At 44.5% G+C, this 26,994-nt stretch overlaps 1 protein-coding gene across 19 annotated transcripts in view; it reads left to right on the plus strand.

Annotated features, from left to right (window-relative positions):
• The window catches only part of SCUBE2 (signal peptide, CUB domain and EGF like domain containing 2), a 68,091-nt gene that overhangs the window by 35,126 nt on the left and 5,971 nt on the right, over positions 1 to 26,994 (plus strand). For 6 of the 19 annotated variants that reach the window (XR_015142086.1, XM_086340119.1, XM_086340123.1 and 3 more), the window contains 8 exons: positions 125 to 211; positions 1,881 to 1,985; positions 4,297 to 4,452; positions 4,853 to 5,059; positions 19,923 to 20,093; positions 22,411 to 22,578; positions 23,309 to 23,470; positions 26,082 to 26,279. Coding sequence is in view for 17 of the 19 variants with exons in the window: in XM_086340119.1 (XP_086196245.1) it covers positions 125 to 211; positions 1,881 to 1,985; positions 4,297 to 4,452; positions 4,853 to 5,059; positions 19,923 to 20,093; positions 22,411 to 22,578; positions 23,309 to 23,470; positions 26,082 to 26,279 (1,254 nt within the window). In the remaining 2 variants the exon portion in view is untranslated. The remainder of the gene's footprint in view (positions 1 to 124; positions 212 to 1,880; positions 1,986 to 4,296; positions 4,453 to 4,852; positions 5,060 to 19,922; positions 20,094 to 22,410; positions 22,579 to 23,308; positions 23,471 to 26,081; positions 26,280 to 26,994) is intronic. The other 13 variants (XR_015142087.1, XM_086340128.1, XM_086340130.1 and 10 more) reach the window with 5 other exon arrangements.

The following is a 26,994-nucleotide window of genomic DNA, read 5'->3' on the forward strand; positions in this document are numbered from 1 at the left end:
GACCCTGTGTTCTGGGGCTTTTTCTAGTGGTTCACGTGGAGCGGGGGGAGGGACGGACTTGAGCTTCCGGCAGGAGAGCCTGTAATCTCGCCCACATGCTGACAACCCACCTTCTGTCTGTCAGGACTGCAAGAGGCCTATTCTGTCACCTGCGGCTCTTCCTCTCCTCTCAGGAACAAACAGCAAAAATCAAATGACTCCGCTTTCGGGGGTAATTACCAAATCTGCGTGTTGTCTCTGGGGCTCACTGTGTTCGATGGGCTTCATTTGTGGGGTGCTGTTCTTGGGTGTTGGCTTTGTTTTCTTTTCTCCTAATCTCTCTGATGCCGCGAGCATGTTACAGGATGTTCTTGCCTGCAGCCTCGGTGCCTGCGATCTGACTCACCACGTAGCAGACACTTACTGAGTGTCCACTCTGTCAGGAGGCTCTGTGCAGCCCTGGTGGGTCATAATATTGGGCAAAGGGCCGTGTAGCTCTGGGGCCAGGAGACTCGGGTCTCCCCAGCTTCTGGTACCGTAGAGCCCCTCAGAGGCCCAGCAGGAAAAAACAGGTACTTGGGGTGCCTGGCATTGGTGGAGACATGAGCATGACAAGGGAGCAAGGATCCTGTCAAGAGAAAGAAGCCCAAACCCTTTTCGGTTTATCAAAAGACAAAGAGTAACCTTTGAAGCTCTTCAGAGGTCTTGTTCTTCCAGATTTAGATGGGTTTGTGATGACGTCATGAGAATATCTAAATAAGGAAATGGTTCTAGATGTCCATACTATGCGTTTAAGCAAAGATAGAAGCTCAGAGCATGATAATAACAGCTTGTGTTGAATTGATGGAGCAGTTAAAACATGTGCGAGCTGATTTATTATAATCCACACGATAGCCCTCTGGGGCTATTTTATTGTTATTTTTATTAACCAGATGAAGAAACTGAGGTTTAGCGAGGTGAAGTAGCATATCGAAAGTGAGTCAGATGGGACACTAGCGGAGCCAGGATGTTGACCAGGCAGCCTGGATCCAGTCTTGAGCATTGCCCTTCACTGCTCTTCTTGTGCGATGCTTACACCCAGTCAGAGGGGACATTATGGTCTGTTTCACTTAGAAATTAAGGCCGCCCTAAGGGTGGGCAAGCAAATCGTTAACAGTTACCAGACAGTAGGCTAAACATTTTGTTGTTGTTGTTTTGCGTTACCTCATTTAGTTCTCGTAACAGCTTCAGTAGTGTAGGGACTGTCTGTTTTGTGGATGAGGACACTGAGGCTTAGGGAGACTGAGTAACCTGCTCAAGTTCTCATCACAAATCGAAGGGCTGGAATGGGAATCCTGGTCATTGGCTCCAGAGTCCAACACAAGGTTAAGACTGCCTGTGGAAGGAGAGCAGAACGTTCTATGTGAGGCCCTCACAGCAGGCCCTTTGCTCCCTCACAGACCCTGAGAGTCCTGGCCGTGTTTAGTGATGCTGTCCTTGTCTGGAATGGTGGCTCCCTCAGCCCTGCCCTCCCAGGACGGGCTTGTTGAGGAGAACCTGCCTGTCCATTTTTCTCCACTGTCTTGTCCAAATGTGAACTGGGGGATTCTGGCCTTCCTTCTTGGAAAGGCACAGAAATGACCTCATTTTTCATCTCACTGCTGAGGCTGTTTTTGGCCCTTCCTTTGTTATGTTTGAGCGCTGGATTCATCTTAGATGAAGGGACAAGCGTAACTCTTAGGAGGCTCCTGGTGCCGTTCGTCCCAGGGTCATGGGTGCCCCCGGATCCCAGTCTTCCTTGGTCTCAGTGTAAGAGAGGGGCTCAGGGTATGCTTCCAGCAATGGACAACTTGCCGTGACCCGCTGGGATTTTCATTCCTTTGCCTCCAAAGGTAACCTCTCTCACTTGTTTCTTTCTGAAGATGTCGCCACCGTCAGGACAAGTGTAACCTTTAAGCTAAATGAAGGCAAATGTAGTTTGAAAAAGGCTGAGCTGTTTCCTGAGGGTCTGCGACCAGTCCTCCCAGGTATGGAATCAGATGGCTGGTGCAGGAAGTGTGTCTGCATGCCGGGGAAGGGATCTGTAGCCAGCGGAGCCCTTCAGATGGGATCCTACGGTTCAGACTCTCTATGGACTCTCTTCTCAAGAGGAAGAAGACCCCTGCCTGGCAGCTCCATATGCCCCTGGGGTTACACATTAGGACCTCCTTTGCAGGGTACAGAGGGTGAACCTCTGGGGAAATCTGTGAGTTAATAGCAATCAATATGGGCTTAAGATGCATTAGTAACTTGTGATCATATTGGGTTAAAATTTCTAGATCTTAGAGTTTGCTTAAAATATAATCCAAAGAAATGAAAAAAGGTTTGGCTCAGAAAGGATCATCTTTGGTGAACAAAAATATCATATCCAGCTTTTCTGCTGGATCTCATCTTTGGAGGCAGTGATGCCATTGGCTTCAGCAGAACAAATACTTTCCAAGTAGACCTGGCTTTATGGAAAGAGCAGCATCCAACATTCCTCTTTCTCCCCAGCCCACATTTCCAGTATTAGTTCATAGAATAATTTTAGAGAATAAAAGAAAAATCAGGATTCATGTATTAGGGAGGGTTCTTTCCCTAGTCTACCCTCAAATAAATCATACAAACAAATAAAAGCATAGTCACTGTAGTCACATCTGGCTGCCTATTTTAAGTAACTAACCAAGATTAATTTGGGCACCTCCATTTGATGGAATTGGAGAAGGAAATGGCAACCCATTCCAATATCCTTGCCTGGGAAATCCCACAGACAGAGGAGGCTGGGCACTACAGCCCATTAGGTCACAAAGTCCATAAGTCACAACTTATCAACTAAGCAGCAACATTTTATTGAATATTACACAGCTATTAATTATGGGTTTTCTTGATGGAATATTATGCAGCTGTTAATTATGGGTTTTCAAAGAATGTTTAATGACATTAGAAAATGTTATAATAAAGATGAAAAAAAGAGTCACATTTTGTATATCTAATATAACCTAAACTGTGTAAAAAAAAAAAAAAAGCATAAGTAGAAGAAAAACAAAGAAAACTCACCATGTCCTTATTAGTGGGTTAAATCTAGGTAGAAGGATGTTGAGTGATTTTAATTTTTTTGCTGAATTTTCCAAATTCCCCAATAGTGAGCATTTATACTTTTAATCAGAGGGTGAAAGCATTATTTAAAGATAGATTTGGTCTTTAGTTTATTTAATGGTATTATACTAATGTTAATTTCTTAGTTTTGATAAAGATACATGTAAATATAAGATGTTAATATTAGAGAACACTGGATGAAGAGTGTGTGAGAACTCTGAATACCCTCTCAGAAACTTTCCTATACATCTAAGCTTACTTCAAAATAAAAAAATTTTTAAATAGATATGAGAAAATAGAAAGTGAAAGAGGTTCAAAATGAACATCTATCCAGTTTGAGATTTGAAGTGAGCCTTTTGAGAGGTAAGATGGATCTTTAGGGAAAAATTAATTGCCTTCTCCTTCCTTTGACCCTGATGCCCTGCTGATTTGAACATCCTTATAATGTTAAGAGAAGAATATGATACAGATAATTCATCAGTTCAGTTGAGATTAGTTCATTGTATGGATAGTATGTGGATCTGCTCTTTGGTTCTGGTTAACAATCATTAGTCAAAAGATTCACTGGAAGTCATGGAATGAGGAGTGAGGGTCAGAAACGAGCATGTCCAAAGCCTTACATAACACCTTCACTCCCGTCCTGTGTGCCTTCATGACTGTTTGGATCTGTTGATCTTTGTGCCATTTATTGCTCCTGGTTATTTCAAAATGAGTCATCACTGTTGATGTGCTTTCCAGCTTTCTCTTTGAGTTGGAATTACTCCAAGGTCAGTTTGCCTGAAAGCAGGAGTTAATTTCCTTTCTACTCTCATGCTCGTTCCGTACTTGAAGACTCAGCCCCTGCTTGAGGCATCATAGTTCAGCTTTAAAGAAATGAACCTTGAGAACATGAATGCACCTTAGCAAACCACCAGTCAGGAAGGCAAGACAACCTTTGGTTCCAGTCTTCCACATGTGTGGCTGGTCATTCAGAAACATCAAGCATCTGTTCATGAAAATCAGTTTCGAGAGCTAATGGTAAAGTTACATAGGAGGCAATACTGGCTCTTCAAGATTATAGTGTCATCGTGCTCCAGGCTGAGGGCTTGCAGTGTCTTGGCATCTGGAGTTAATCATCTGGTCCCCAGAGAGCTGTTCTAATGAAATGTTTACAGAGTTTGAGCGAATGTTCAGCTGAGTGCTTTGCCAGGATTTGGCTTCCGATAATTTTGTTTCTCCATACAGAGAAGCACAGCTCAGTAAAAGAGAGCTTCCGCTACGCAAACCTTACATGCAGCTCTGGCAAGCAAGTCCCAGGAGGCCCTGGCCGACCGAACGCCCCTAAGGAAATGTTTATCACTGTTGAGTTTGAGCTTGAAACTAACCAAAAGGAGGTGACAGGTTGGTTTGAAAATAGTCTCTGGTGCCAGGCTTCTTACAGCTTTCTCCTGTTTCTTTGCCTTTTGCTCTTCATCATTCTTGTGGGGGGAAATTGTGCATTCACTTAAGTATCTCCTGTTTTTTTTTTTGTTTGTTTGTTTACCCCCAAACTACACTGAATTTGTTTGGAACCTGATGATTTTATCTGCCTCATCAAAACTCAAAGCTACCATTTTGGCCAACAAATTTCTGTTTGAATCAAATGCTGCCCAGCCTGCTAGGTGCCCAGCTCCATGTCTCTCCCCATGCTGTCTGCAGGGGGCTGTGAGTGTTGGTATGCCCTGCAGTCGGTCTAGACATAGTCCAGCAGATACGTACAGCAGCCTGAACTCCCCTCCACTGCACTCTCTGGTTTCTGCAGTGTCTTGTGATCTCAGTTGCATCGTAAAGCGAACAGAGAAGCGGCTCCGGAAGGCCATCCGCACTCTCCGGAAGGCTGCCCACAGGGAGCAGCTGCACCTCCAGCTCTCAGGCGTGAACCTTGAAGTGGCTAAAAAGTCTCCCCGAACATCTGAACGCCAGATAGAGTCCTGTGCAATGGGCCAGGACCATGGAGGAAACCAGTGTGGTGAGTGGCCTGCTAGCCGGGACATTTTTACTAATAGAACTCTCTTGAGCTCCAAAAACACTAAAGGTAGCCATAAGCAAGTCTGGCCCATCCTTTCTCCCCAGGCTCCTTCCAGAGAACACCTGGGATCCCCACCCTCATTTGAGATCTACACTTGGTATTGCCCTTGCCTACTGGATCAGGAGCCCCTGAACACAAGGAGTAGTGCCTGGCACTTAGTAAATGTCAGTTGAGTTGAGGGATGGGATGGAAGAGGCAGGGCTGATGAGAAGAGAGAGGGTTGTCCTTTAAGGGTCTGAGGGACCGTGGTCTTCAAAGCACTGTGGTTCCCCCAGCTGGGGCAAGACTGCAAATATAAGGCATCACTGAGCCTTCTCGACATTCCACTCTCAATAGTTCCCCTATCATCTCCCTATGGTTTGACCCATGATGGCAGTTAACAAACTCTTGTCCATAATTTTGTGGAGGGGAGAGGCTAGAGATCCTCAGCTGCTTTATGAGATCCCTGAACTATGGCCCAAGCTTCTGATGAAGTTCTAGGCAAGAGGAATCTGGGCAGGAGGTTCCAAGGTGGTCAGTCTTGAGGTGTGTTTGTTGTGAGAGATTGTTCTGGGCAATTATGGGAGACTCTACTGAAGGAGTCTTAGATGGGGGGAAAAGTAGGGTCTCACTTTATAGTAATGTAATGATTTGAGGCTTCACCTGTGACAGTCATAACACTAAGCACTTTATCTGCATTACTTCATTCAATCCTTATAGTCATCTGACCAGGCAGTGTTATTATCTGCATTTTACAGAAGAGCAAACTGGAGTTCAGAGGGGTAAGTGTTCTTGCTCAAGGTCACATGGATGGTCCTACTCCAAACCCTGTGCTCTGGTCCCAAAGAAAGGTGAATTTCAATAAGCAGACCCCTCCAGAGTAAAGTGATGTCCTTTCTAAAGTGTCATTAGAGGAGCAAGGCCTGAGAAATGAAGCTTGAGCTAAGGAGTAATAAATCAGTGTTTCAAAAGAAGCAAAGCTAAGTCCAGAGGCACTTGTTCAGAAAAGTTGTCAGCAATAGCTCCACATCCCTATTCTGTTGCTTTGCCAAAACATACTGGAAATCATGTGTAAAATCAGGTGGTAACTGTCTACCAGGGGGCTGTTCTCAAATAGTTGTAACTCTCATTCCAGCTGACTCACTTGAAAAAAAAAAAGATTAAAAACAACCCAGCTGGTTGATTTGTTCTCACTTAAAATTCGAAGAGTTCCAGTTTTCATACCAAAATGGTGATGAGAATTGGCTGTTGCTGCCCTGGTTTCTAGGGTGAGCTGCAGAAACTGTCAGGGACAGGCAGGTCTGTCCTGCTTCTGGCCTCTCAGAGCTGTCTGGCACCCCTCATCCCCCAAATGCTGTCCTGGAGGTAGAGGATCCTGCAAGCTCGCCAGGGAGCTTTTATGGCCAGTTAAGAGTTCAGAAAAAGCTAATGTCAAGGGCCTTGGGGAACAACTCCCAGTGAGAGTATTATTAATACTACTATGGGCATGCTTCTGGGGAATAAAGAGCTCACGGTGAGGATCAGGAGTTACTTAACAGAGGCCTCATGACTGTGGCCACTCATGGAAGACACACAGTACGAGGTCAGTGTGGCTGTTGTGTGTGTGATATCCTGAGGTGCTTGTCATGCCGAGTTGGGTTGGATTTGCTTCTACGAGAGGCCACGTGTCTTGTCTCAAGAGCTCCCTCTAGCACTGGATGAATTCTGTAGCCTGCAAGGGACTACAGGTTCACCCCGTCTGACAGCAGTGTTGACGATTTTACGATGTCAAGGAACACAGCCCAAGGAACTACCAGTGAAGCTTTCCGCCTGCTGGAGGGAGGAAGTGGGTATAAAGAAGGGTCAGTTGAGTTAGCTGGAAAGGCTTTTTACCCAGCAGACTCCTGGCAACGGCAAACCATGGTGTGTGTGTGTGTGTCTGTCTTATATTCCTGGTCGATTAACGCAGTTGTGTCCAACTGTTTGCAACCCCATGGACTGTAACCCACCAGGCTCCTCTGTCCATGGAATTCTCCAGGCAAGAATACTGGAGGGGGTAACCATTCCCTTCTCCAGGGGATCTTCCCGATCCAGGGATCAAACCCACAGACCCACACCTCCAGCATTGCAGGCAGATTCTTTACCATCTGAGCCACCAGAGAAGTCCTGCACTAAAGGTGTTAGAACTTCATAAAGACCAGGCTGACTGGTATATTCTGAACTCTGATAGCACATGCAGTGAAGACAAATGGAGGATAATTCTTCTGGGGAATTACGTTATATTTCTGGGACTTCTTTGGTAGCTCAGATGGTAAAGAATCTGCCTGCAGTGCAGGAGACCTGGGTTTAATCCCTGGGTCAGGAAGAGCCCCTAGAGAAGGGAATGGCTACCCACTGCAGTATTCTTGCCTAGAGAATGCCATGGACAGAGGAGCCTGGTGAGCTACTGTCCATTTATGTTTCTAGAAAAGAGCCCAAAGAGTGTTTTGAGTCACCTAGAAGGAGAGATGGGACTGTTATGTTTTTCCTTTAAAGTATTTTTTATTTAGTTTTTAATTACCTATAAGTGGTACATGTGTCAAATGATATAGAAATGTACACAGGATGGAAATTTTCCAATCAGCTTCTAACCCCACTCCCCAGAAATAATCACTGTCAATAGTCTGCTGTGGATTTTTCTACATCTGTTTTTATGCAGATATAAAAATGAAATTTTATTTATTCATTCAACGAATATTTATTGGGCACCAAATGTGTGCCAGGCACTATTCTAGGTGCTGGAATCCAGCAATGAGACAAAAAAGAGCAAAAATCTCAGCCCTTGCCGAGTTTAGAGTTCTAGAAGAGGGAGACAGGCCACAAACCAATAAAGAAGAAAGTATATCCTGTAGCAAATAGTGGTGAGGGAGTGAAGAACAGGTAAGCAAGGAAGTGGAATAGAAAATGCCGAGGTAGGACTTCCCTGGTGATCCAGCGGTTAAGACTCCACGCTTGCAATGCAGAGGGGTGCAGGTTTGATCCCTGGTCATGCCACACAGCACAGCCATAAAATAAAAACAAACAAAAAGAAAATGCCAGGGAAAGGGGAGGGGTGGGGATGAAGGTACTCTGCCAAAATGCAGACTATGCTCAGGGGCTGTGGTCATTGAAAAGTGATATTTGGGGAGAGATGTGAAGGGTGGGAGGCACCGGCAGTGAGGACTTCTAGGGGAAGAGCCCCGGGTAAAGGAAACAGTGAGACTAAAACCCCGAGGCACCGAGGAGAAGGCTGGGGTGATGGGAGCTGGGTAAAGGAGGGTGGAAGAAGAAAGTCAGAGCAGAGGCACAGGGCCAGAGCACGTGGGGAGTGGAAACAGTGGTGAGGACTCTGAATCTGAGTAAGAGAAAAACCTGAGAAGGGGTTTTAGCAGAGCGATAACAAGGTTCTGACTTATGTTTGAAAAGGATAACTTTGGCTGCTGTATTAAAAACAGGCTGAAGGTTTGTGTGTGATAAAACAGTAAAAAATATATCAATGCAATTTTAACATACTGCATATTGTTTTTAACTACAGAGTAGATCATGGCCACCTTCCCATGCTAACAGAGGAGCTGTCGTACTTCTTTTAAAGCTTCCTGGTCTACGTTTGTCTTAAGACACCACTATTTATTAGCCATACTCCTGAGGGTGACATTTAATCAAGCTATTCCTAATTTTTCTATTACCAACAATGCTGCAATAAATATTCTTTTTGTGCACAGACCAATATTTCTGGAAGATAGACTTGTAGATGTTTAATTGCAGGTCGAAGGACGTACATGTTTAAAACTGAATAGATACTGCTAATTCAACCTCCAAAAACATACTAATATATACTCCCCCCAACATTGTGATTGAGTGCTTATTGCCCCACATCATTGGTAACATGGATTATATTTTATTGATCTTTTTAATTTGCAACTCAGATTTGCAAATCTGATAAGTAAAAATGATGGTCATTTGAACTTGTTTTTCTTTGATTATTAGTAAAACTGAGTATGCTGTCATATGTCTGTGGCCATTTTGATTTCCTCTTCTAAGAATATCCATTTTCTTTAGCTATCTTTCCATTGAAGTTTTTGTTTTTCCAACATAATTTTTAAAAAATAAAATTTAAGGCCCCAAGTTTTATCAAAGAACATAGTCACGTCTGATCAAACATTTTCTTTCTTATAATAATTTTATATAGTAAAGTCTCATTATTTAAGGACTTTGAGGACAGCCCACTCTGCAAGTGATCTTTGTACCATCTGTGATCAATTTTAGCAAGATGGCAAAGAAAAAAAAATAGCAACTATATTCTCCAAGGAACAAATTCCTCAAGCTTGTAGTAATTCATAAAGTCCTTTGTATCTAAAGAAAAATTAATAATGACTTGGATTTCTCTTTTTCTTTCATAGCTATTTATCCTTTCATAAAGGATACATTATTTAAGAAATATACTTGCTAAAGTATAAATTTTTGTATTTGATTATTTTGAAACTTGCCGAAATTTTAAAAAGACAACCCAGACAACTGGCAAACTGGGAAGTATTCTAGTGCCTGGGTCCTTGAGAAACTAGAAAAGTTTAATTCAAATGTTAATAGTAGTAGCTTTCTTCTGCAGCAGTTGGGAAAAATTAATTCAAACAGAATTTATTGAGATCCCACTCTGTGCCACAATAAGAACTTGGGATGAAGCAATAAGAATATAATGGGTGAAAACTGTGCTTTTATGAAGCTCACATTCTAATGCAGAGAGATGGGTAATCAAAAAGGAACGGAAAGGATAGTTTCAGAAATTATAAGTGCTATTGAACTAATAGAACAGAAAGTGTCAGAGGGGAGGAGAGATTTCTGCTCTTTACAGGGTATTCAAGGAAGGCTGCCAGAGCAGGTTGCGTTTGAGCTGAGACCTAAGTGAGAAGGAAGAACTGAGCATGCAAACCCAATGGAAGCAGGGGGTGCGTGAACAGAGGAGACAGCAGCACATGCAAAGGGCCTGAGGCAGGGAAAAGCCAGGTATTTTCTTCTTAATTTTTTCAAAACAGAAATTACTTGGAATTGAGCAGGTGGAAAATTTCTGTTTTAAATCAAGGAAAATGTAAGTGGTATATATAGACCAATATTAAACTAATATTTATCACCTAGACTTGATAGGAAATTCATTTAATTAAAACAGTTTAAAAAACATAATTTAGTAAACTGTTGACATCTATTGAACACTTAATGCATTCAGCCCTTTGTTAAGCACCTTACCTGTGTGTGTGTTTAGTCCCTTCAATCACTTCTGACTTTTTGCGACCCTGTGGACTCTAACTAACTTCTCTGTCCATGGGATTCTTCAGGCAAGAATACTGTAGAATACCAAGAATGGGTTGTCATGCCCTCCTCCAGGGGATCTTCCTGACCCAGGGATTGAACCTGAGTCTCTTATGTCTCCTACATTGGCAGGTGGATTCTTTACCAGTAGTGCCACGTGGGAAGCCCTAAGCACCTTACAGGACTCTTCTAATTTAGTGCTTGTCACAAGTCTATTCTGCATCATCCCATTTTTATAGATAGGGAAACAAAGGCATGAGAAGGTAAGCAGTTTTCTCAATGTCGTGCAGCAAGCAAGTGGCAGAGCCAGGATTCAAATTCGGGTCTGACTCAAGAGCCCATGTTCCTAACTCTTAGTTTGAATACTCTCAGCTCTCCTGGGTACTGTGTATGCCCTGTGATTATCCTACTCATACCTAACTCATATGGAGAGTCCTCTGTGGGCCATCTTTGTGGTGGGTGCTGAGGAGGACTGAATAAGTAAGATAGCATCCCTCAAGTTGTCACCCTCCCAGGGAAGAGTCAGAGAAGCCTTCCCCAAAGAGGGGAAGCCTCAGTGAGCTTTAAAGGAAGCACAAAGGGAGCACAGACGATACATAAATGGGTAGAGGAACAGCCTTGGGCAGTGAGGACCAGCAAGATGTGCACAGGGAATCTTTGGCATTTCAGTATTACTATCCCTGGAGTGGAAGGTGGGATGTGGTGGGCAGCAAGGCTAGTGGGAAAAACATGGCTAAGTCACGAGAGACCTTGAATATGTTTATCTGTAGGTGACAGGTATCATTAGAGGCTTTAATCAGGGAGCACAAGGTCATATTTATATTCTAGAAAGAGCTCTGCAACTGAATTGAGGGGCAGGACTGGAGGCAGAAAAGCCTATTTGAGAGCTTCTAAATGCTTTGCATAAGAGATACTGAGAACATGAAGGCACTAGATGGAATAGAAAAGCAACAGTGGATTAGAGAAATATTTAGGAGGAGACGTGAACAGCATTTGGTGGTAAATTGGATTGGGGACTGAGATGAGGAAATGGTTGGGGTGAGCTCAGAGGTTTCCGACTTGGCCTCTGATCCTGCATTTTCTTCCCATATGTCCCCCATCTTACCCAGCCCTGTTTCGTATGCAGGAGGCACCGACAAAAAGCCTGTGGGTTGGTTGAATGGTAAGATGAATGTGATCACTGGGGAAGAAATAATCAAAAGATTTATAGGAAAAGCAGAAAAAAAAAATGGGCTCTTGAGAGGGCATGAGAAAGAATGAACACTCATATACCAGAAAAGGAGACTGAAGGCTGAGTTTGAGTTGAAGACACTGAAAAGTGCAGGTTGGCAAGTCGAGGAGGCTTTTGAGGCAGGGAGTGAAGCAGTCAGAGAAGTACTTTAGGAAGGTGAATCTGTGGGTAATAACAGACCTGGGGCCAGGAGGAACGGCCAGCAAGGGAGTGCACTGGAAGGTTATTGCAGTAATCTAGATATGAGATGGTGAGGAGCAAAGGACACTAGTGCCATAGGGATAAAAAATCGGGGACAGACAAAAGGGACCCAGGTATAGGATGCTGCAGCAGGGAGAAGAGAAGTCTGGGATAATGTGGTTTGGAGCCTTGGTGACTGGGAGTGTAGAGATGCTGTTTATAAAGAGGATAAAGTCAGAGGGGTAGGAAGACTTGGACAGGGAAAGGGAAGAGAAGCATTCCCCTTGGGAAAGTAGAATTTGAGTTACAACAAGACTCCCAGGCAGAAATGTCCACAGGCAGGTGGGAGTCTAGGAAAATGACGTCACCTTTCCAGGTGTAGACTGACCCCCCCACCTTGCGTCTGTCCACACTGCTCTGACTTGCCTCCTGTTAAAAGGGATGAACAGCCCACACTCCTTCCTAGGGCCCACTCTTCCCCTGGGGCTCCAGGGCCCATTCCCTCTCACCATCTCAAGAGCAATGTTCCTGCTCTTGTCCCCACCGACCCTGCATCTCAGAATTCTCCTTCTCTACTGGATCATTTCCAACAGCACACAAACCTACTCCTTTCTTAAAACCCGCACAAATCCTCCTTTGACTTCTTTTGCTTCTCTCCAGATCCTGCCTCCTTTCTTTGACCCCCTGTCAAGCAAAACTCCCTGAAAGACTTGTCTAAATTCCCTGTCTTTGCTTCCTCATCGACCATTTTCTCCTCCACCCTAACCAACCTGGTTTTCATTCCCAACATCTCCAGGGGAACTGCTTTTCCCAAGGTTTCTAACAACTTCCATGTTACCAAATCCAGGTTGCCAGCTGTCACCCAGACTCTGCTGACCCCTCCCTCCTCCCAGAAACTCTTCTCATGGGTTCACACACCACACACCTCTGGTTCTCTTCCTGCTTCACCGGCTGCTCCCTTTTCATTTCCCATGCTGGGGTTCCCCTAATTTTTTTATCTCTAGACATCAGGGATCCCAGGGCTCAGTCCTCCATGCCCATCCCTTATTTTTTTTTTTTAACTCTCTTCGACGACCTCATTCAGCGCTGTGATAGTTTTAAATACCACCATATGCTGGTGACTCCCAAACTGCCCTCTACAACTCTAACCGCTGAACTTACCTGTCCTAGAGGTGCCGAATGTTTTATCACACATGCGCACACGCACACACACACACACAGTGAAATATTTTTGAATTTATGAATTTTTACTTATTTTAAAATTATATACTTATACTATTGCCTAATATATTGTATGCATCATTTTAAAAAAAGAGATACAGATTAAATAAACAAAATTTTAAATAGCTGGCTAGCCTCTGAAGGCACCATGCTGACAACTCAGCAAGGTTTATTGTTAACGGTAGTGGCTGTAAATCATTTTTTTCAAATAGTCTTTTGTTCATTGCTAGTGTTTTGGCTCACTTCTTGTCAGAGCTGATTAAATCATTGCTGTTCCTATCTTGGGATATGGTTTGACAAGAGCTGGTACCAGGAGAACAAGCTGTGTCCGTTCTGCGCTTCCCTGGGGCTCACCTGCGCCTGCATCCCTGGTCCTGCATCATGGGTCCAGGATTTCTACAAGAATTGTTGGAAGCTGCTTTCTACTTCGTGATGGTTTGTTTGTTTGAGACCAGATAATATAATCAGGAAACCTGTTCAACGAGGCCTAATTGAAGTTCTTCTCGAGACACGGGAAAGAAGTGAGTCAGTCGGTACCTCCCCACTCGCAGGTCTCTTTCTTGGGGATTTTGTGTCTCCACATGTGTGTCTGACTTGTGGAGATGTGGGCTGACTGAGGGGCCAATCTCTCTTCTTTTTTAAACAGAAGAACTTAAAAAATATATATATTTTTTTCAGTTTTATTGAGATATAATAGACATGCAGCAAAGTATAAGTTTAAAGTGTACAGTATAATGATTTGACTTCCATGCATAATGAGATGATTACCACAGTAAGTTTAGTGAACATCCATCAGATCAAATAGTTACAGCACTGAAGAAATATGAAAAAAAAAGTTTCTCCTTGTGATGAGATCTCTTAGGGTTTACTCTCTTAATAACTATCGTGTATTACATACAGCAGTGTCAGTTATATTTATCATGTTGTACATTATATTCCTAGTACTTATAACTGGAAGTTTGTACTTATTGACCACCCTTATCCAATTTCCCCTTCTCCTACTCTGATCTCTTTTTCTGTGAGTTTGTTTGTTTTTGAATTATAGCTGACCTATAGCACTATGTTAGCTCCTGGTACATGACATAGTGATTTGATATTTCTATATATTTCAAAATGATTACTATGGTAAGTCTGGTTTAGATACTAAACCAATGAACCTTTCTTTATGTCTTATTTTTTAGATAAAATTTAATATGCATAGATGTGAAAATACTTTGTAAACTGCTGAGGTGTAGTAGTCTAGCTTGGAAACCACCAGCATAACGAATGCCTTCTCAGTACCAACACTTGCATGGCCTCAAAGTTTCTTAAACTCAACATGTCTAAACAAAACCTTTTCTTCTCCTCCCTCACTCCACACCAAAACCCCTTTCACCCTCACCTCTTTAACTAGCTTCCCTGTTGCTTAGTTGCTCTAGTTGAAAGCCTCAGTTTTCTTGACCTCTCTTGTTCTGTCATGCTCCTTATTGAATCCATTAGCAAATCCTGACAGATCTGCCTTTTTACCTGAGTCTAACTAGTTTTCTTTTCCTCTGTTTTTACTACTGTGTTCCAAACCACCACCATCTCCTGCCCAGTCTATTGCAATGGGCTCTGAATTGTTCACATTACCCTTGCCTGCCTTCCATCTGTTATCCGCACGGCAGCCAGAAGATCTTTTAGAAACGTAAGTCAGATCATGTCCCTGCCCCATTCAAAACCTTCAGCACACTTTGAGTAAGGGCTAATTTCCTTACCGAGACCTTCAAGAATCTATGTAATCTGCCCCTTGCTTGCTTTTAGAGTTCATCTCCTATCACCTAGCACGTTTCACTATGTTCCTGCTGCACTGACTCTTTTGCTATCAGGCAAGACCATTGCAAAACTGCTTCCCTCATTTCACTCTGATCTCTGCTCACAGAGGCCTTTCTGAGCTATTCTTCTAAAATAGCATTCATGCAGACCACTAGTCTTTGCCTTACTCTCTTCCCTGTTTGAATTTTCTTCGTTGCACTTACCTCTCGTTAGCATTCTACTATATATTTATTTGTTTGCTCATTTATTGCCCATATTCTCCACTAGAGCAAGAGCCCCTTTAGGGCAGGGCCATGTCTGTCTTCTCTGCTGTATCTCCAGCTCCTAGACAGTACTGGTGCTAAGTACTTAATTGAATAAATGAGTAGATGAATCTTCACAAGAACAACAGATGACATCCCAAGGATAGTCACCAACACTAAGAAAAAAGGGGGCTGGGGAAAATCTTTGGGGAAATATTTACATTGAGGGCAAAAGAGACATTTTAAACGCAGTGAAATCAGTCCCATTAACCAGGCATGAAGAAAACGTAGCATACCCTGGGAAGTCAACAAGGAAGGCATCAAGCTGGGCTCCTCTCTCCGCCTCAACTATAAGAAAGTTTTCAAATAGGAGACCTGAGAACACACCAAAACCTGGACAGACATGACAAGTCAACCTCTTGACCCAAGAGGGTGCTATTTCCTGTCACTCTGAAACACTTGTTTAAAAGGTGTTCAAGTCGGGATCCCTAGGCCACAGCACTGCCTCAGGTGCCATTGCCTCTAAGCCAGGACAAAGCAGCAGCTCCAAGAGACCCTGGGAATTCATGTGGGCCGCCGGAGGCTCTCCAGAAGGTAGGGCGTGATCCTTAAGAAAACAGTCAAATGCTGGGGAGTGACCTCTATTATTAGGTTCACCATCTTAACCGCAGAGAGACCATAGTGTTTGTCCATAGCCTGAAATACTCAAAGGCCATGGTGTTGAAAAGAGGGCCAGCCTTCAGGTCTCTTTGTCACCATTAATCCTGGTCCCCACTGGTCTCTCCCTTTTGCATCAGAAAAGCTTTCTTTTTTTCTTTTTTTTGAAGAGGAGGAGAAAACAGCTGTGCGGGATTTGAGAACGGGATTTTAATGGTCACTGAAGACACACAAAAGCTTTGCTGTGATCGTGAAGTGTTCTGGGGGCGATTGGCTCCTTTGTCTGGGGCAGCAAAACAAGCCGGCTGCTCAAGGAGAAAAGAGATGCAACTGGAACTGGGATGGAGGTCTCTTGAGGCCAGATCTTCAGCATATTTGCAAAGAGCTGTTTTCGGGCATCTCTTCATGACATTTCAGAATTTCTTTTTAGTGTTTGGCTCATTTTTACCTTGAGAAAGAAACAAATTAATCTGGAAGGTTGTTGGCATGGATTATTTTTGTGGGTCTGTAGGTATTTCTCTCTGGAAGGAAAATAGAAACTGTGAGTGACGAGTTTGTTAATGTGGAGCAGGCCTTTCACACTGAGAAAAAAGAATCAGTGCTTTCTTTTCGGGAGGGGGTTGGGGGGGGTGGCCGGTGGTGGCCTGAGGGGCATTTCTCAGTTCTTTGCTCACTTGAAAAATTGTAGCAGATGTGGGTTATTGTGAGGCTTCCCAAAATGTAACCTTGGGGAAAAAAAAGGTTTTGGAGCGGGGGCAGTCAGTAGTTTTAAGGAGGAGTGGACATCCAGAACAGCAGGAGTCCATTCAGTTACTCTTTACAGTAGGAACCAGGTCATTTTTATCCACTCACAGAGGGGGTCTTTTTCTGACAGAGGAACTGTGATGGAACAGACCAAGCTGATCTGACTCCAAGTTATGATTGGTGGGGCTGTTGGAATCATTGTTGTCCATATGGGCACTGTCCCTTTAGGTGAATGGGTGTTACAGAAACAGCCTTTCCCACAATGGACATGGCTTGGGCTAGAGGAGCCCCAGACAGCCTTGGTTTTATTTACTTCTTCCAGTCTTCATGACAGTTGGCTTGATAGAGTCATGAAGGGGTTAGCTCACATTTACTGTCTGTTGTAGGCACTGGAATAGTCAGGTGGGACCCAGGATAAAAATCCATGATTCCTAGTACGTAATTCAGCCCTGCTTTTCATGGGAGATGAGCTGAAACAGAGTAATTATGGAAACCATTATCCAGTAGGGCTACATTTAGAGACTAAGTCTGGAATTACAGGCTCTGTCTGCCGCAGTTCAGTGCATCATATCCACTATAATGTCCTTTGCCAAGAAAGGAAGAGTTTAGTTCACTTATAATTTTTCTAAAAATATCATAAAATTAAATTTAAAAATGTGAATATTATAAAAGAAAATCCAAATAATATAAAAAAGTATTAAGATTTAGATTTTAGTGTAGACTTTCTTGATTGATATTTTCATTGTAAAAGTAATGTTTAAAGTGGCATTTTTCAGCTTACTATGATTTTTTTAGTCTCATTTTTGTTTTCTTTAGATTATGAAGTAAATAATGAAAAGATTTTTATTACTGGTAATAGAGAAAAAGTACATATGCAAATTGCACTTGTAGGGTAGGATGAAAACCAATATTACCCCTGACACACATTCAAGGGCTATAATAACTAATTTTATTGTGTGATATTTTGTTTTGTAGTTCTGGGCAGCTTAGATATAAAAGAAAATGTGTTTATTCTGGTCAAACTCCCCATATGCCCCATAGAGAATCCTTGCAAAGTCTGGAATTGTGATTCAGTTGGCGCTTTCATTCAATGATCTTTTTCCTCTTTAAACTCAAAGCTTTTGATCTCATAGGTGTATTTCACAGATTAGTTGTGGAACCTTGGCAAAATTATTTAATGTCTCTAAGTCTCTGTGAAATGAAGCTAATCATAGCACCTTGCTCCTTTGGGTTGTTTCCAGGACTAAGTGAGATAATGTATGTAAAGCTTATTGCACAGTTGCCATGCCCATCTCCAGAGGATCTTCCTGACCCAGGGATCAAACCCATATCTCCTACATCTTGTGCGTTGGCAGCTGGATTCTTTACTACTAGCGCCACATGAGAAGCCCCAATAGATCACAAGTAGTCAACAAATATTAGCCATCAGAAAGCCTGTTTGATGGTTCTGATGATGTTGTTTAAGTATTATACTAGGGAACCCACTTCAGTGTATTTACTTTATATTCATATCCTAAATGGAGAAGGCAATGGCAACCGGCTCCAGTACTCTTGCCTGGAAAATCCCATGGGCAGAGGAGCCTGGTAGGCTGCAGTCCATGGGGTTGCTAAGAGTTGGACACCACTGAGCAACTTCCCTTTCACTTTTCACTTTCATGCATTGGAGAAGGAAATGGCAACCCACTCCAGTGTTCTTGCCTGGAGAATCCCAGGGACGGGGGAGCCTGGTGGGCTGCCGTCTATGGGGTCGCACAGAGTCAGACATGACTGAAGCAACTTAGCAGCAGCAGCATCATATCCTAAAATAAGATATAAGATGTTTGTTGTTTAACAACACCAAAAAATATGATCAGAAGCATTAACTTCCTTGTAGTTTATTCTTTCAGGAGATGCTTACTAGGATTTGCTGTTTGTAATGTATTATTACAAATATGAAGCATCCTATTTTGCACTGCTCATCTGTAAGACACTTGAAATCACCCTCCCCTTAGCCAATAGTCAGTTCAGTTCAGTCGCTCAGTCATGTCTGACTCTTTGCGACCCCATGGACTGCAGCACTCCAGGCTTCCCTGTCCATCACTAACTCCTGGAGTTGCTCAAACTCCTGTCCATCAAGTCGGTGATGCCATCCAACCATCTCATCCTGTCATTTCCTTCTCCTCCTGCCCTCAATCTTTCCCAGCATCAGGTCTTTTCCAATGAGTCAGCTCTTCGCATCAGGTGGCCAAACTATTGGAGTTTCAGCTTCAGCATCAGTCCTTCCAATGAATGTTCAGGACTGATTACCTTTAGGATTGCCTGGTTGGATCTCCTTGCAGTCCAAGGGACTCTCAAGAGTCTTCTCCAACATCACAGTGCAAAAGCATCGATTCTTCAGCACTCAGCTTTCTTTATGGTCCAACTCTCACATCCATACATGACTACTGGAAAAACTGTAGCTTTGACTAGATGGATCTTTGTTGGTAAAGTAATGTCTCTGCTTTTTAATATGCTGTCTAGGTTGGTCATAGCTTTTCTTCCAAGAAGCAGGCATCTTTTAATTTCATGGCTGCAGTCACCATCTGAGGTGATTTTGGAGCCCAAGAAAATAAAGTACCCACAGCCAACAGAGAGTGAGCATTTCAAAACACAGCTTCTGGTCATATTCCTTGCCTTTCAATGGCTCTTTCAGGATAAAATCCAATCCTTCAGGATAAAATCCAAAGGCCTGACACTCAAGGACTTTTTCAACCTATTTTTCTTCCCCAAACTTTCTTCCTCCCCTTTCCTCCCATATGTCAGACATGAATCTTTACAACCTACCCCTTTACCTATCTGGGGAGCTCCTACTCATCCTTCAAGCCCTCTTGAAGATGTGGCCTCTTCTAGGAAGGCTTCTAGAATGCCAGTAGCCTGAATTAATAGCACCTGCTGCTGCTGCTAAGTTGCTTCAGTCATGTTCGACTCTATGCAACCCCAGAGATGACAGCCCACCAGGCTCCCCCGTCCCTGGGATTCTCCAGGCAAGAACACTGGAATGGGTTGCCATTTCCTTCTCCAATGCATGAAAGTGAAAAGTGAAAGTGAAGTCGCTCAGTCGCCTACCTGTCTATTATTCCAATACCAATCCTATGTTCAGTGAATGATTTTCACCTTTATACTCCTGACAATCCCATGAAGTAGGGGATGTCATCAAGTGCTTGTGTTCAAAACTATTGAGGACCACTGTGATCCCTGCCCTCAAGGAACTCAAGGTTTAGGGAAAAAGGACCTGTAAACACCCCAGCAGAGGGTGACAGGGATAATGGCAGATGAGTGTGCACAAGGAACCCAGAGATGGCACATGTTCTGTGTTCAGGGGGATTGTATAGGGAAGTGTGTGGTCAATGCCAGCAGTTGACCTTCATCCCCAGCACTCATACCATCCTTCCTTTGGCTCTGTCCTCTCACTGACCAGATCATTTCCCCCTTTGGCTAGTCAGTTGCAGGGCTGGGACATATTATGATGGAGCACAGGAACGCTGTATTTTATGTCCAAATGGAACCTTCCAAAATGAGGAAGGGCAAATTACATGCGAACCATGTCCAAGACCAGGAAGTCCTGGGACCCTGAAGACCCCAGAAGCTTGGAATGTGTCTGAATGTGGAGGTAAGAATTCTGTCTGTCCCTTCTTACTCCCCCAGTCTCTGAAATCATTGTTGAGACAGAAGGCATAAATAACATCTTAATGCAGAAAATGTGTACTACACCATGGAATTCCTACTGGTAGAAACTTTATTGGGCTCATCTTATTTGCTGAATAAATAAATGAAGACCTGATATAATACACTGGCAGAGAAAATGTGTATTTGTTGCAACTGCATGTTTCATCACTGTAAATAAATAACCTCTGAGACCTGAGTGATCAACCAGTGTGGAGCGACTCTCTGAAAATGTCAAAAAATGGAGAAAGTAGCTCTGATTATTTCAAGATTTCATCTCAAAGTCATAGCTTATTGCTTTTTTTCTTTAAATTGGAGGATAATTACTTTACAGTGTTGTGTTGGTTTCTGCCATATAACAACGTGAATCAGCCATAAGTATGCATATATCCCCTCCCCCTTGAACTTCCCTCCTACCTCCCACCCCATCCTGCCCCTCTAAGTCATCACAGAGCACCAAGATGAGCTCCCTGAGTTATATAGCAACTTCCCACTAGCTGTTTTACATATGGTAATGTTTATGTTTCAATGCTACACTTTCTCCTTGCCCCACTGATTTTTTTAAAAGTGTCCATCTGGCTATTTTGTTAAAACTGCATGAAGAGTTTTTAATCATCTATAAAATATTAACTCTGGAGCCATGCTTACTTAGGTTCTATGGGCTTTTTTCCCTATTTTACTGTAAATGTCTTTATTAAACAATAGAAGGGCCAGCTGTCCTGACACTCTGTGGGCTCAAATGGATGGTGTGATTTGATCTGGAAATTTTTAGGTGATGTCCAGGGCTGAGTGCACCAGGGCCCTGGCAGCCCTGCCTCTCTTTCTAGTGACCTCTGGGGCCAACTTTAGTTCCCACCTTAATGACTCCAAACTCAACTACAGGACCTTTTCTGATTTAAAAATCAGATCCTCAGACTGACTGTGTGACTTCTAGCATAAACTTTGGCCTGTTATGAAATCCTAGAACCAATGGTAAGATTGATAAGGAGGTACTTTGGGGGCATCTGTTCACACTTGTATGTGATCTCAATAATATACATATTTATAGTAAATAAGAACACTAGTAATAATAATTTATTGAATACTTACCTGTGTCAGGCATCATGTAGGCATTCAAGGATAGTTCAGTGAATTACTCATGTGGTTGCTGTATCACTACAAAAACTTTATGAGGTTAAAGTGACTCATTCAAGGTCACACAGCCAAAGAGCAGAGGATTTAGAATCAGAACCCAGGTCTGACAGACTCCAGACTCCTCCCTCAGGTGTATTTGTTAAATACTGTTATATCTATAACTTATGGTTAGAAATAAAACTGTGAAAATTAATAGAGGAGAGAGGATTAGGAATATGAGACAATAGATTTCTTTTTATAGCATCTTGCTAGTGATGAGCTAATTCCTAAGTAAATATGTGCTTTTAGAAATCCTTTTGTTTATGGCTGTAATTCTTGTCATAAACTAAAATAAATAAATAAGGTGTTTAAGGCTTCCCCGGTGGCACAGTGGTGAAGAATCCACCTGCCAGTGCAGGAGACACAGAAGACCTGGGTTCAGTCCCTTGTTTGGGAAGTCCCCTGGAGAAGGAAATGGCAACCCACTCCAGTATCCTTACCTAGAGAATCTCCATGGACAGAGGAGCCTGGCAGGCTACAGTCCATGGGGCTGCAAAGAGTCAGACATGACTGAGCGACTGAGCATGCACACACACACACACACACATACACACACACACGCACACAGGTGTTTAAATAAATGCCTCTGGGTCCCTCTGTTACTGTGGATGGGATTGGCTGTATTTAGTAGACTAAATGAGGGAGGCCAGGACTCCTCAATGTAAGGAGATGTAACTTAGTAAATAAAATTGGTAAAAACCGGTGGACCCTTCCATAACCAAGAGTCTTTTTATCCCAGGATGTAATCAGCTGGGTGACTGCAGGCAGAGAACCCTCTCTCTGGGGGCTCCAGCAGTGCAGTGGCTCCCTGGGCCCATGTAGTCCTCAGCCTGCAGCATATTCAGGCCTGCTCCATATTTCAGAAGAGTCAACACTTGTCTCCATCTTTGCCCTGTGGGTAAACATCAGGCACCCACAAGCCACTTCATCGGGGTCAGCCGAAGGGCAGGACAAGGCTTCTGCTTGCTGAGGTGGGAGCCGAGGTCAGCACAGGCGGACAGGCCTGACCACATCTCTCTGATCTCACTTGCAGAGAGGTGGGGCAGGCTCTCCCCGGGGGCCTTGCTCACCTAGGGTCATTCCTCCCCCAGGTCTGTGCCAACCTGGTGAATACTCTGCAGATGGCTTCACACCCTGCCAGCCCTGTGCCCGGGGCACATTCCAGCCTGAAGCCGGCCGCACTTCCTGCTTTCCCTGTGGAGGGGGCCTCCCCACCAAACACCCTGGAGCCACTTCCTTTCAGGACTGTGAAACCAGAGGTGAGGACTTGGCAGCGTGCCTTTTCCCCAAGCGGAATTTTCCTTTTGAGGACCAAGGAGTCTAGTACAGCTCCGCTCAAGCCCAGCCCGAGGCGCCCTGTGTGGAACTCAGCGGCAGGGAGCTCAGGTCTCCAAGGCAATTCATTCCTGCAGGATGGGCAGGGAGCACAGGAACTGCCCAGACATGGGCCTCCTTGCCCTCCCACCTTGGCCCCTTTGGATGGGGCTGACTGCAGGGAGACCGGGGAGAAGCACCCAGGTTTAGTCCCCAGCCTCCCTCTGCTCCTTCCTTCCAGGTTCCTCTAGCACCTCTCCCTTACCTAGAGCTCCCTGCTCCAGAACAGACCCTGCCCCTTCTCTGGAACCTTACCCCTTCCTGCCAGAGTTCAGCCTGGACCCTGGGGTCGGCTCTGTGCCCCTCCATGCTCACAAGCTGCTGTGCGTGAAGACAGCTGTGAGCATTCGTGTCTGATGGCACAGACCCTAAACTCAGAAGATACACCCATACCTCATTCCCTTTGTAATTTTCTCAGTGTCATGAGTCACAGGTCCCACCCAAGCGGGCTATTTAGGGAATTAAGTGTTGATTAGCCCCAGATTAGTAGGGAAGCAGTACTTCACTTGGGAATAAACATTTCTTTCATGAACTGTGAAATTTCTTGTGTTGCATTTGATAAAAATAGTCTTTTGTTGTTGTTGTTGTTCTCTCCACCCTCCCCCACTCCTGCAGTTCAGTGTTCACCTGGACATTTCTACAACACCACTACTCACCGATGCATTCGTTGCCCAGCAGGAACATACCAGCCAGAATTTGGAAAAAATCATTGTGTTTCCTGCCCAGGAAATACCACGACTGACTTTGATGGCTCCACAAACATAACCCAGTGTAAAAGTAGGTTTCCCTCTAAGGCTTTTCACAGTGGTGCTTAAGAGGGCAATGCCTGGGCCTCCCTGGGAGTGGGGGATGGCAGGGGTCCATAGTTCACTCGGGACCATGGAGCTGCTCTTAGCCCTGCTCAGGGCTCTGCCGATCAGCGCTGGACCCTCAGGTGCTCACCTGTATCCATCCAGTCTACTTCTCCAGACAGGCAAGCTGTACTGGCTGTAATTTCCCGCGAAGGGCAAAATGTCAGGTCAGCCCTGTTCACCAAGCACTGTTTGAGGATCTGTACTGTGTCAGGCACTGCAGACAGAATGAGTCCTTGGTTCTGCAGCAGCACCAGCTGTGGGATTGCGGAGGAAGGAGCCACACCCTCTGTCTGGTGCTGTGCTATGCTTAGTCCCTCAGATGTGTCCGACTCTTTGCAACCCCATAGACTGTATGTAGCCCACCAGGCTCCTCTGTCCATGGGGATTCTCTAGGTAAGAACGCTGGAGTGGACTGCCATATTCTCCTGCAGGGGATCTTCCCAACCCAGGGATTGAATTCAGGTCTCCCGCATTGCATTTGGATTCTTTACTGACTGAGCCACCAGGGGAGCCCTCTGTCTGGAGAGATGAGGAAAGGCTTCAGGAGGGTCGGAGAAGGTTTTGACAGGGAAGGTTGGCAGAGAGAAGAATGAGCCTCAGGCCCAGGAGAGCAGCTGGGAGGAAGCACAGACTCAGGAGAGTAAAAGGCTTTATGGGAGGAAACCCCTGGACCTGATCATGGAATGTGCTGCAGGGAGGCTGAGCAGACCAGGAAGGGAGGCCTTATTGACCAGAAAAGGAAGAAAAAGCATAACCTAAAAGTTGAGAGTTGTGTTTTATTTGGTACACAAAACTGAGAACTTAAGCCTGGAATGCAGCCTCTCTGATAAACTGTAAGGAACTGCTCCAAAGAGGCAAGGGAGGAGCCAGGATACACAGCAGTAAAGAGAGACCAGGTAGTCGGAGCATCAGAAGACTACTGTTAATCAAAGAAAACCAGACATCTGAAGTTAAGGAATTTAACACTTTTCTGTGTATGGGAAGATGCAAGCGTCTGGGCTCACTGATATCATTCCTTCGATATGCACCTCAGCTATCTGGGGCCAGTGCCCTCTGCTTTCTCATCCTGAGTCTCCTCAGGGTGCATCCTTTGGGGTGCCTGCAGTGTCTCGTGGCTTGATGGCCGCAACATCCTTTGTTTCCTGCTATGGCAGGCAGCATTTTTTCACTGTGGTCTTGACTGCCAGGCTAGAGAGTTTGGTTTGTATTCTATAGGAATGGAGAGGTAAGTCATTCAACAACTTGTTGTACGGTTTGTTTGATTGTTGTTTATAACCACCATGTGAAATTCTCTAGTAAAGGCCAAAAGACAAACTAAGCTGATTCAGTGTCATTAAGACTGACATGAAGGGGAGCAGAAGGCTTCTCCAAACTGGAAGAGCAGGGGATTGGAGGGGTGAATCATTGGAATTTATGACTGGAAGAGTATCTAGTTTTCTCCCTATCCCAACGAAGTCCTTTTAATAACATCCTCATAAGTAGCTGTCTAGTCTCTTTTTGAACATTGGCCTTAACAGGAAGCTTAGTGCTGCTCATAATATCCTAGTCTGTTGGTAGATTAGACTTGGTCAGTTCACAGTGTGAGGAGATAAGGTTTTTCCTCCCTACCGAGATGAATCTGTCTCCTTGTCCCCCATCCCTGGCCCTCAGTTGTTTTTTAGTTCCTCGGGTGGCCAGTCAGGCTCAGAGGCATCCAGGGCTCTCCCCTCCCCTTTTTCTCTTCCAGGAACAAAAGCCTATTTATTTATTCTTTTCTGCCGGGAATAATAAATCCAAGTTACAACTAGAGAGGCCAAAGGTAGTCCCTCCAACATCTTCTTGAACACATTCACCTGATAGTTGTAAACGATAAGCTCCTTAAGGGCAAGAATATTTGTTGGATGAGTGGAGAGATAGTTAGTGAAGATGTGGCTGAGGTGGAGTGTATGTGTGTGTGTGTGTGTACCCACAAGTGTGTACCCACATGTCTTTGGTGCCAGAGGCGAATGTGTATCACGCCCCCTACTGACTGATAGCTGAATGGAATTCTCTTCCCCATTTGAAAATAAAACATGGTCTTGACCAGAGAGAAAAGTGAGAGTATGGCTGTCAAGTCTTCACCAGAGATGTCTAGGAAAGGGTAGAATACCCTCTGCTAACAGTCAGCTCTGTTCTCCCTATTTTGACAGACCTGCCCGTTCTGTACCACCCGTTCTCCCAGTGCTTGGACTTCGTAAACAAAACAGTAGAAAATAAAGTTATTCTTTTGTTTCACAAACACCTGCCCCTGACCTTCAAGTTGATGAGAAAATGATGCCCTGGGAACTCAGAGGGGTGGGCTCTGTGTGGAAAGCTAATGTACTTGGGCTCTTAGCGGGGGTTGGGGGGTTGGGGGGGGTGCTGGTACAGACTTATCCCCACAATGGTGTCACTTTCTGGCCCTGTTCCTCCGTGGGAACAGAGATGCAGTGGTTCTCCCTAGCCAAGCGGGTGCTGGCCGTGACATGATGGTGGCTGTGTTGTACTTTCATGACTCATGGCATTTCCTCTTCCAGACAGAAGATGCGGAGGGGAGCTGGGTGATTTCACCGGGTACATCGAATCCCCAAACTACCCAGGCAATTACCCAGCCAACACAGAATGTACCTGGACCATCAATCCACCCCCTAAGCGCCGCATCTTGATTGTGGTCCCTGAGATCTTCCTGCCCATAGAGGACGACTGTGGCGACTACCTCGTGATGCGGAAAACTGGTGCGTCTCACGCCTCTGCTCCCCTCCCTTTCTGAGGCCAGAAGGGAAGCCTGATGGCACACCACCTGGCTTTATTATTTTAAAAATTTTTTATTGATATAGAGTTGATTTACAAGATCATGTGAGTCTCAGGTGTACAAATCAGTGATTCATATTCTTTTCCCTTATAGGTTATTACATAATATTAAGTATAGTTCCCTGTGCTGTACCATATGTTCTTGTTGGTTATGCCCGACTTTAAATGGGAGATGCAGGCCTGGAATGCCAGCCTGTATTAGAACAGAGATGAGACATGAGTTTATAGGGTTTTCCAAGAAAACAAAATTTAGACAAAACCACAGGTTGAGACCTCCTGTTGAACCCTAGACGAAGCAGTGCTGCAGGTCGGTCTCCCCTCTGTGCTCACTGGGAAGCCTCTTCGGCAAGGACACAGTGTCAGTGAACCTCAGGGAGGGCTGATTTCAGGACTCCAGACACAGGCCTCACCCTGGGAAACAGCTCATGGCTTGGGCACTGACCAAGACCAAGGGCCTGGTCCAGCCAGGAGGGACCCACCTCCCATCCTGACACATGACCTGGTGTGCATTAAAGGATACTGCCATCAACACAGCTTAGAGGCAGCATAGTGAGGGGGCTCTGCAGCCAGACTTCCTGGGTCAGAATCTCAACTCCACCTCTTATTAGTTCTATGATCTTGGAATACATTCTGGAACTT

Source organism: Bos grunniens, chromosome 15 (assembly GCF_055505025.1).
Source record: "Bos grunniens cultivar Pamir isolate PY7600 chromosome 15, Bosgru_T2T1.0, whole genome shotgun sequence".
Lineage (NCBI taxonomy): Eukaryota > Metazoa > Chordata > Mammalia > Artiodactyla > Bovidae > Bos > Bos grunniens.